The 11343-nt window shown below is 30.1% G+C and overlaps 1 protein-coding gene across 1 annotated transcript; it reads right to left on the reverse strand.

Annotated features, from left to right (window-relative positions):
* Nucleotides 1-6087: 6087 nt before the first annotated feature.
* LOC109187299 (PLASMODESMATA CALLOSE-BINDING PROTEIN 5-like) lies at nt 6088-7859 on the reverse strand. Its single transcript, XM_019337479.1, has 3 exons — nt 7411-7859; nt 7253-7280; nt 6088-6683 (listed from the first exon to the last, which is right to left on the reverse strand). Exons 1-3 carry the CDS (start codon nt 7745-7747, stop codon nt 6533-6535), a joined length of 516 nt encoding a protein of 171 aa, XP_019193024.1. The 5' UTR covers nt 7748-7859; the 3' UTR covers nt 6088-6532.
* Between the last annotated feature and the right edge of the window lie 3484 nt (nt 7860-11343).

Below are 11343 nucleotides of genomic sequence, written 5' to 3' on the forward strand. Positions count from 1 at the left end.
GAATTGATATCCTAATTCATTTGTATGGAAAATATATTTTTTGTCTAGATATATAACAATTTTACCATTAAAAAACATAATATCACCGATTATATTTACACATTATTGAAACCTCTTTGTAGACGATATTTGTAGTGGCAACACAATCTTGTCCATCCTCGTTTAGAGTTAACACCTTCAGTCCATCCGGACGGGTGACTCGGGTGAAAATATATAATGGTAGAATATCACTCAATTAGTGATCGTATTATATTTTCAATCAATTAGTAATATCATATTCATTTTAAGCCAATTATTCTTTTGTATTTTCAGTCAATTAGAATATATTGAAGTAGCATTCAAAAAAAAAAAAAAAGAATATATTGAAGTATGACTTTCTAACATACAACATACAACATACAACATAAATATTAATATTAATTGATATTAATCTAACATCATTAAAATACATTGTTGTTTGAAAAATGTAAAAATGCAATATGTACCTTGGAATCATGAAACCAGTGCATGGTGGTTGACGACTATGTGTTGATATTCTTTAGACAAATAACAACGCATCAACCAGAGCCTTATAAAACTTTTCATTGTTCTGGGAGATAGATCAGAGGTAGTGACAAAATTTGACTCCATTAGTAAACAATAAAGAGAAAATTGAGAAATAACAGAAAAAATTAAAAGTATATAATGATAGAAAATCAGTAAGTTCGTGATCATTTTATATTTTATTCTTAGTCAAATATTTGTTTTAATACATATGAATTAGTTTATACTATATTTCCAGTCAATTATTAATAACAGATACATTTTCGAATTTACTTATATTATTGTTAATCCGTTTCATTTTCGAAATAGTTAATGGTGGATCATTTTTAATTTTTAGTAAATTATTAATATTTATTTCTTTTTTTCAATTGTCATATAATTAACATAGTCATTAAATAACGTAGTAAAAATAATTTGAAATTAATTTTTTTTTAAAAAAGGATTTCAGCCACCAACTGTCCAGCGAGGACAGCCGGTGGTTGAAATCCCCCCCCCCCCCCCCCCCCTTTTTTTTTTTTAAATTTTAAATTATTTGGTAACCTGTTAGCAACCTGCAAAAAAAGTCAATTACTTGCACAAAATGTCAATTGAACAAAGTTAGTAGGTAAGTGTAGTTAATTAGACTTTAATTTAGTTCATTGTGGAATTGAACACTTGGCAGTAGTAGATGAGCCTATTTGACACTTCTCCATTTTTTTTTAATACATATAAATTAGTTAATTATTAATAACATATTTTTTTTAAAAAAATATTTCTAGTCAATTATTAATAATAAATTCCTTTTCCAATTTACCTGTACTATAATTAATCCGTTTCTTTTTTTGAAATAGTTAAGGGATCATTTTTAATTTTCAGTCATTTATTAATATTCATTACATTTTTAATTGACATATAATTAACATAGTCATGCAATAATGTAGTAACAATATTCTCTGTGTAAAGTTTTCTCAAAATAGTTTGCTCATTGCATGACTATTTTTTTCTGAGAAATCAATGAGCTCGGATCCATATGTATCTCATATAATACTTATACTATAGTTAATTGGTTTCCTATTCGAAATAGTTAATCGGTGATCATTTTTAATTTTTAGTCTATTATTATTATTTATTTCCCCTTTCAAAAATGATATTATTTATTTCCTTTTTTAATTGACCTAATTTTCGTATCAAATGTTGATCTCAATCAATTATTTTTTTGTTACTATATATCAATTAGTTAAATACTAATAACAGATTTTTTTTTTTAAATATTTCTGGTCATCAATTATTAATAACGGATGTCTTTTTCAATTTATCTATACTATTGTTTGGGTGGTCTGGGACTCTAGCATTTCTTTTTCCATGGGAGTCAATTTAGGATATTTTTAGTTTGTAATTAAGTATTAATATTAGTTTCTTTTTTCAATTGGCATAATTTTTGTGCCATTTTTATTATCATTCAATTATTCCTTTTTAATGTATATTAATTAGTTAATTATTAATAACATACTTTTTTTTTATTTTTATTTTCAGTCAATTATTATTAATAATATATGCCTTTTCCAATTTATCTATATTATAATTAATCCGTTTCCTTTTCAAAATAGTTAATATGTTGATATTTTAAAATTTTAATTAATTATTAATATTAATTTCTTTTCTCAATTGGCCTAATTTCTGTGTCATTTATATTCTCAATCAATTATTTTTTTAAATTCATATCAATTAGTTAATTATTAATAATAAATTATTTTTTTAATATTTCCAGCCAAATATTAAAAACAGATTCCTTTTCCAATTTACATATATTATTGTTTGGACGGTTTGGCCATTTCCTTTTTTATTTCAATTAATTTGGATTTTCAGTCAATTATTAACATTCATTTCCTTTTTCATTTGGCTTAATTTCCGTGCAATTTTTATTTTTAGTCAGTTATTCTTTTTAAATACATATCAATTAGTCAATTAGTTAACAGATCTACCATCCTTAGCATCACATTGCTTGTTACGCTCCAAAGTTCCAATAGTACTTTCAACCACCTCTCAATCCAGAAAGTCCTAAAATGACAAGAATAGTCAAATAACTAAATAAAATTGGAAAAAAATGTTAGTGACAAAATAACTTTATATTAACAAAAGTCTGGGCGGGAAACTACATATGAGGATTATATTTTAATTTCATTAAATTTTAAATAAATGTTACCAAAATTATATTTAGTAATCTATCATATATAAATTTCTTACTTTAATAATATTAATCCTATCATAATATATGCTATTAATAAAAAATAAAATCCTTCCTGCATAACACACAAGATTTTAGATTTGTCAAATTGATTTCTTAGGTGCAACTATAGTTTTAGAAGTATCTTCATCAAATGAAGAGGAAGAACTTTCCACCACCTTCTTCTGAATCTTGCCATTGGCCTTTTTTTTTTTTATTGTATTTCGATCCTATCATGCTTCCCTCTCTGTCCCTCTCCAAACTTTATTGACTTGATGAGCAAGGAACTCTACTGTTTCCCGGTCGATCTTTCTAGATCCGTATCTTTTCCCACAAATAAACAAAAAACACATTTGTTTTTTCTTATGAACAACTTTTCTTGTTTAAAAACCAGAAAATGCACAAAAAAAAAAAACACACACACACACACACACATACACACAAAACCCAAAACGAAAAATAAAAGACTAAGATAATAAAAGCCTCACCAATGCAAATCGCGTATCAACCTTTGTCTCTCTCCCTACAACTCGTCATCTCTCTATATGTTTACATATAGAGAGAATCCGTCCCTCTCCAAACTTTATTGACTTGATGAGCAAGGAACTCTACTGTTTTTCGGTCAACCTTTCTAGATCCGTATCTTTTCCCACAAATAAACAAAAAACACATTTGTTTTTTCTTATGAATAACTTTTCTTGTTTAAAAACCAGAAAATGCACAAAAAAAAAAAAAAAAAAAAAAAAAAACACACACACAAAACCCAAAACGAAAAATAAAAGACTAAGATAATAAAAGCCTCACCAATGCAAATCGCGTATCAACCTTTGTCTCTCTCCCTACAACTCGGCATCTGCTGCAACGCTAAAAGCAAGATGAATTAAAGGCATAAAAACTATGGCGCAGAAGGAACAAAGTCGCACAAGATGTACACGAAATGATAGTAGAAGAAGAAATCTAAGAAAAAAAAAAACACAAAACCCACAAAGAAAAAAAAAACTAAGATAATGAAAAACTCATCCGTAGAAATCACAGATCAACCTTTGATTCTCTCCATACAACTCGTCATGTGCTGCAACGCTAAAAGCAAGATGAATTAAAGCCAGAAAAACCATGGCGCAGAAGGAACGGTGTCACATAAGATATACATGAAATGATAGTAGAAGAAGAAATCTAAGCGGTGCTGTTGTAGACATAGATGGTGGTAGTTCTCTCCAAGAAGTTCAGAAGAGAATTGCGGAATATATAATATATAATATGTAATAATAATTGATTGCTAATTTTACAAAAATATATGTGGTTAATTAATAAAATTAATTATTTTACTAAAATAACTTCTAGTAAAATACTACACGTATTACTCTACTTAATATACCATCCTAATATAATATGCATATATGGTAAATATGCAATACAATATATGCTATGCACATATTTATAGTAACCTAATTTATATTTAATTAAGGTAATTAGCTATACACTACTACCTAATCATTACCTAATAACCTAATATAAATTATTCACACAGAATTTTCTATACACGGAAATGAATAATATATAATATATAATTCCTATAATTAATTAAATTATGATATTACATAAATGCCTCTAAGTTTTGGGGGGAAAATTTGGGAAGGAGGATTTTATTTTTATATATATATAGATATAGATTATTTAGCACGTAAACGTATATTGACCAGATCACCAAATACGTAGATGTCGATAACCTGCAGCACCTGGACCTGGTCTATTCTATATTAATTATATTATGGGTAATTTTCAAACTGGACTTTTATCATATGGTTCTCAAATTCTTCTTCCTTGAAATTTTATTTTCAATGGCACCTTACACGTTTGCTTATACCCAACGTAGTTTGACTTTAGGGCTCCATTTTTCCAAAATCACATCACAGGGGTGAACACATACGTATCACATGCATATATGTACCCATGGGGAGAAAACTCTTCATGCCATGTAATTCTACTATATGTGTTGATCATTGATAAGATGCACTCTTTCTCTTTTATATTTTTTATAAACCATTGAGCATAATTCATCTTATGAACGCCCAATAAATAAAATAGAAAAGTCTAAGATGTGAATTAATATTGTGTCAATTCACATCGAGTATAATCCTAAAAATATGTTCGATTGAAATAACTACATACTATGAGGATAGGTTAGTACAACCTAGAAAGCTTTTTAGGTTGTACTATGTATAAATGTTATCTTAAAATTTTGCTAAATAAAATGAGTTTTATGAGTTGTGATGTGGTTAGAATGTGCTCTGTTGATGAAAGCGAAGAAAAGATGAGGTTTCCAGTCTCAACCCAGAAAATATCTGGTCCGTACGAGTATTTAATTGCCTTGGAAAATTTGGAGGCTGCCATACTCGTCAACTTAAATAGTTGAATCTAAATTTGACAAAGAGTTTTTGGGTTGTCCAATCAGTTGTTATACCATGGATCAAGGTAACCCTAGTTTTAAATTGTGTATTTTTTTTATTTTTTTTTGTATTGGAATTGTGAAGAGTTATTTGCACTTTTGGTCCCACGATAATTCTGTAAGTTTTGAAAGTCGGATCAAAATTGTCAGTGACACACTATAGTCGTGGGACAAAAAGTGCAAATAACTTGAATTGCGAACATATAGAATATAAATTGTGTTTCTAAATTTTAAGAATTTTACAATACACAGTCATTAGAAATTATAAATTTTTAAAAAATAATTATGAACATTTAATATGTAAATTATGTATCTTTAGACCCAAGTCTACTTTGGACCAAGGTCCACAGAATAATTTGCCTTGTCCAATCCCAAAAAAATAAATAACAAAGCTCAATGGGCCAAATACATTAAAATTTGTTTGTCATTGGGCCTCCATATCGTAGAATCTATAGCTTAGCCCAGTTCAATGAGTGACAATTGTTATACCACTAACCATGGTCCGCATCGTCGCAAATTATTAGACCATGAATATCAAGTACATTTTTAATATATTAAGAGTATATTATTTTTATATTGAAGGTACATTTTATAAAATAATGTATCCTTAGTATATTAAAATTTTACTTTTTATTTATGGTTCACACAATTATGTTGACCATAGTCCATGCAATAATAATTGCCTCATTGTAAGGTAAACTACTAACATACAAATTTATTTTTAATATATTACAAATTCAGTTTTAATAAGTTCATTATATTTTGATAATGGTTCATTTTTATTGTATTCCATGTTATTTTTAATATACTACTTAAATATGAGCTTGCAGTAGAATAAAAATGAACTTGTACCAGTAGTTCCACTTTGTAATATAGACTACTGTCCATGGTATAATTAACAAATGACTGGTTTCTACAAGTTCAACTGATAGGCAATGTTCCAAAATACAGTCCAAATATTAGCCCTCTTAACATAAACACAACCCCCATTCCTCAATCAAGGTTCAAAAGACAGGAATTCTAAGGAGCAAAATATATATCAAGAATGGAAGCTCGAAAGTTAATGTAATAATTTACAATTACCCAAACGAAACTGATCATAAACCATATAAAGTAAACAAAAATTTGCTTGCCCGGTGCAGGATTTTTATCAACACTTTGGTTCAAGCAATGCACTAAGCAGAGAAATACTGGGTTAAAATCTTGTTCATTCAGTCGCGTAAAATGGATCCTGTGGATCTTCTCGAGCATTTCGTACCTGGCAGATCTTCTCGACATAAAATTCTATCATCCAGACACTACATGAAATGGAAATGAAACAAGAGTCGACTTTCACTTCCTCACAGCATCAGTAGAGTTGCGAATAACAGAGACATTGGGATCAAACCCCCAATCAATCTGCCCAATCTTGCTGAGTTGCTACTACTGATATCTGCTGCAGTCGGCTCTAATCCCACATTCGTTGTACCGTTAATACTTCCTTTACTAAAGCTGCACAAACAATGAACATAAAATCATTTGCTCCCTAGTAAATCCAAGATGCAGATGGTGTAATTCAAGTCAAGCTGTCCATCCAATCAAATATATTTTGATTCTAGAAAATGGGTTTGCGGTTTGCCTATTCCATTAATTGTAACTTGTAATGCTTTGCATATTTCAGATTACAGGGGAAAGTTCATACTGAGCCTTAACAAGAGACTCACCCAATGTTCTTATGATCCATCACTGTAATTTAAAAAAAAAAAAAAAAAAAATTCCAGTAAACTTAAAGAAAGTGGGTCTATGTGATCATTAGATGAACAAATTTGGAAACATTATTTTCCTCATTATAGATCTCTAAAGCCAGGTATTACTGCAGCTTTCACGTGACACAGAATATTCCTGAAAGCAGTTCAATTATAATAATTGCGAGTGTAATGAGCAACGAGGCTTTGAAAATTTGGCAATTTTTCTTTGCTTTCAATTTTTTTTTTTCTTTTTGTTATCATATATTTCCGGAGTAAACTAAATCACTGCAAAAAAAGTAGAAGATTCAGTAAAAGAAATCTACTTACAATTACCTTGATGGAAATTTGCAGCCATTAAAACCTACAAACCAAAAATCAAACAAAAAATTTACAAAATCACGAATTGAGAATGGAGAAAACCATCACTAACTATACTAAAAAAGCAAGCTTAATGAAGTATAGAGTAAAATAATTGTATAATTAGTACTCACTAGGGTTGAGAGAAGTGAGAGCAGCGGTGTTCTGGAAATTACAGCTATCCTGGGTCATGCCGTGCTTAAGGGAGTAATCATTGAACGCAAACGACGCCGTTCTGACGATATCAGAGGCGTCGTAGCAGGGTCCGCCGGGCTGGATGGGCGCACAGTCCGCACCACCGGCTCCGCAGGCCCAATCGATCGCCGACTGAAGTGCAGCGTCCTCCGCGTTGTTCTTTGCTACGCACCACAATTCCACCGCCACTCCGGTGGAACCTCCTCCGCCCTGGGCCGCGCATAGGCTCCAAAGTAAGCAAAAGAAAGCGAATGAGAAGCAGAACGTTTTAGGCATCTTCTGAGGGAGTGAGAGTGGGAAATTAAAATGGCTACAAAAGAATAAGAAACGACTGAAACGTTTAAGAACGGTTCATATATTTGGCAGTTAAAGTTTTGAGATTTGACGACTGACCGGAAAGACTAAAAAATATAAATGATGTACGTTACGGTAGTTGAAATTTGGAATTGAGTCTCATTAATGATAGTGTGAGAATAATATTTCAAAATAGGGAGACTCTCTATACGCAGTAAATAATGATCTAGTCTCAGTGTGCAACTGGGTTATCATAATATATATCATCCATGTTCTGTCGAGCCGAAACATGGAGGGCTCTTTTAGGATTAGAGATTCAACCCTTTGTAAACAACAACAATAAAAAATGAAAATAATTCCCACAGACCACACATGTAATTTTGTCTCATTATCTTCACATGTTATCTACAATTTGTGGATGTTTAATATAAATTTAATTTTTCGTAACTAAAAATTTAATTTTTAATTACAAATCAAGGGCAACCCAATCAAGTTAATCAAAATATTTATTTAATAATCATAAAATTATAAGTTAAACAACAATCAATTGTTATACCAACTTAGTTACGGTTTTTTTTTCTGGTAAAGTAGCCTCCAACCCTCCACTCACAAACCAACTATATTTAAAAAAAAAAAAAAAAAAAAAAAAAAAAAAAAAAAACCCTGATATTCAGGCGTTGATTGCATGAAGGGATATAAGAAATCTGCAAAGTGGTATTCACATACTGGAGTCCAGAGTGGAGACTGCTGTCGGCTTCTGCATCTTTCCACATTTTTTTGACTATTAATTACCCTATGCCTCGTTTATTTTATTTTATTAATTTTCCTTTTTTTTTTGAACAAATTTTATTAATTTTCCTAAATTATGGGTTAAAGATTCTTTGTGCACGGTCAAAAAGATAAAGATAAAAGGATGCCAACCATTAAATTAAATAATAAAAAAAGAAATAATGTATCCATTAATCTTTCATATGTAAGGAGGAACTTGTAAACCCTGCATTTACAATGTAAAAGCCATATATATATATATATATATATATATATATATATATATATATATATATATATATATAGGCAAAACAACAATGTGGGTGCCCCAGTGTTGTGTTACATCTGGGAATTGCACTTCCTAGATGTAAAGACAAGCCAAGCATACATTGATTTCCATTCCCGCTTGGCCTTATTCATCTTGTTAAATAGTATAACTTATCATGTGATATTACACCGTACGCTAAATATACTTAAAAGATATCAGAAAAGGAATCTCGAAACAAATTTATAGGAGAAAATTTTAACTTATTTATATGAAAAATAGGATAGCATTCTAAAAAATGACAAATGTTTGTTGAGGTTGATATTGGGGCGGTAGTCAAATAATTAAAAGGTCCAACTCATATCCATCAATAGGGATGTTGAACAACTTGCAAACGTATGCTTGCAAAGCGTCTCCTCAAAGACTACTATAATTATTTGTCATGTCATCGGTTATCACATGACCAAGTCAACCAAATAGAATGTGCCACATCATCTATCCCACTTTGGTTTGACATATATGCTTCATCATCTAATCATTCTAGATCATCTCACATATTATATCATCTCTACATGCTTCAATTTCTATATGCTCACTACAAATATTACTAGGATTGTAGCAATTTGACCTTCCAAACGCACCATATTTTGTAATGGTCAAAACACCTACTAAATCCTTATACTATGTGTTAGTTTTTCTTCCATCTAATTCGTATACTTTAGTTTTGTTCAATAGTTCATATACTTTTAAAAAATCGTATAATTAAGGACAATAAATAACACCGTTAAAATTATCTGTTATTGTATCTTTTTAAAGGTTTGTAATTATATTTTATGGGAAGTCATCTCTAATCAAACCAAACACGGTGAAATGATTCATTTGAAGTTTTTTTTTTTTTTTTTTTGAAAGCTACTGGCTCTATTACATTGTAGTATCTGTTCATATACTTTCTCAACTTACTGAAACACAAAGAACCAATAACGCCTCCACTAAGGCTCGAACTCATAATATTCATTTGAAGTTATTATTGTTAAAGATTTACATTTTATAAAATTAAGACCCTAACAAGTTAGTTTATCCAAATATTCTAATTTTTGTAGTATCACATTGTGGAGAAGTTATCACTTAAATGACTTTTATCAATGAAGATAAATACGAAATAAGCAAACTTAATTCAACTATCGACAATTGACATTGTGTAAAAGATGAGTATTATTTAAGAGAGTTAATACCACAAATGGTCCTCTGACTATCGGGGTCGTACTCCTTTTTGTCCTCGACTTTCAATTCGACCAAAACACATTTCTCGACTTTCATTTTTAACCACAAATAGTCCTTCGTTAGTCTTTCTGTTGAGTGTTAAATTTAACCCACCAAGATACTACCATTGAGACATACAAAGCAAGGTGTTAGCGATATGGGTAGGCAATTTTCAGGTAAAACACAAAATGTAACGTGCCGGTTTGACCCATCGAACCCATTTGAAATTGATGTCGATTTGCTTATTTCCGGTTCAAGTCTCGGGTAGGATTAAAATCAGACCCGAGACTCGAGTATATGTCGTATTATATATAAATAGCATCTAGGGTTTCATTGGCATTTGATTGAAATATTATTTTTCGCTGTTTCTCTTATCTGCTCTCTAGTTCTCTGACTTCTCTCATCTCTTTTGCGCCGTTCCACTATGATGCATCCTAGATCTTCTAATCTCCTCAAATCATTGGATCTTTATTCTCCATTCAGCGATTCTTTAGTCTTACTCTAATCTAGAGCATTCATTTTTACAACTACATCGTCCAAGAGTCAATACTCGAGGTTAGTCATATACATATCATTATATATACTTTTTTTTTCTTTACATTAATCGTCATCTCCTCTTTGTGAAAAATATTGTATCATAAATTCATAACATGTTAATGATGATTCGATGAAGGCTGTGAGTTGCAAGAGGTCAATAATGGTTGAAGGGTGAACATCAAAGTCTTATTATTATTATTATTATTATTATTATTTTTTGGATCAAATTGTGAGTCTATGCCGACTAATGGGGTAATAATTGCTTATCTCATTTAGTTGTATAATTGATTGTTATATTTGTTACTTTTATGTTTTTTTTTTTTTTTTGCTAAGTACACATATCTCTTCACCATTTTTTTTTTTTTTTTGAGTATATGCTATATGCATTTTTTAATAATGAATTTTTTCTCATTCATGTATGCTAATATACTATTATATATTTGTGTTATTGTGTTATCTTAATTTCAATTACAAACTTTTTTGATATTTTTATCCGATTGTATTTTGACTAGTCCGATAACCAAAAACACCTAGTCATAGTTGGAGGTAAACACTCACAGGGCATAACGTAGTCGAAAAATTAAGTGTTGTTGTAGTACACAATAAATACCCAGATTTAATTCCTTATAGTTCAAAAAAAAGATTTAATTCCTTAATGGGAGATCTAAGCCATACACATCCAATTGTTGTGTTCCATAGATGGATATGCTGTGTTTTAGTCTTTTTGAGCTGTCATATGTAGAATATT

The sequence above is a fragment of the Ipomoea nil genome, unplaced genomic scaffold, assembly GCF_001879475.1.
Source record: "Ipomoea nil cultivar Tokyo-kokei standard unplaced genomic scaffold, Asagao_1.1 scaffold1421, whole genome shotgun sequence".
In the NCBI taxonomy this organism is placed as follows: domain Eukaryota; kingdom Viridiplantae; phylum Streptophyta; class Magnoliopsida; order Solanales; family Convolvulaceae; genus Ipomoea; species Ipomoea nil.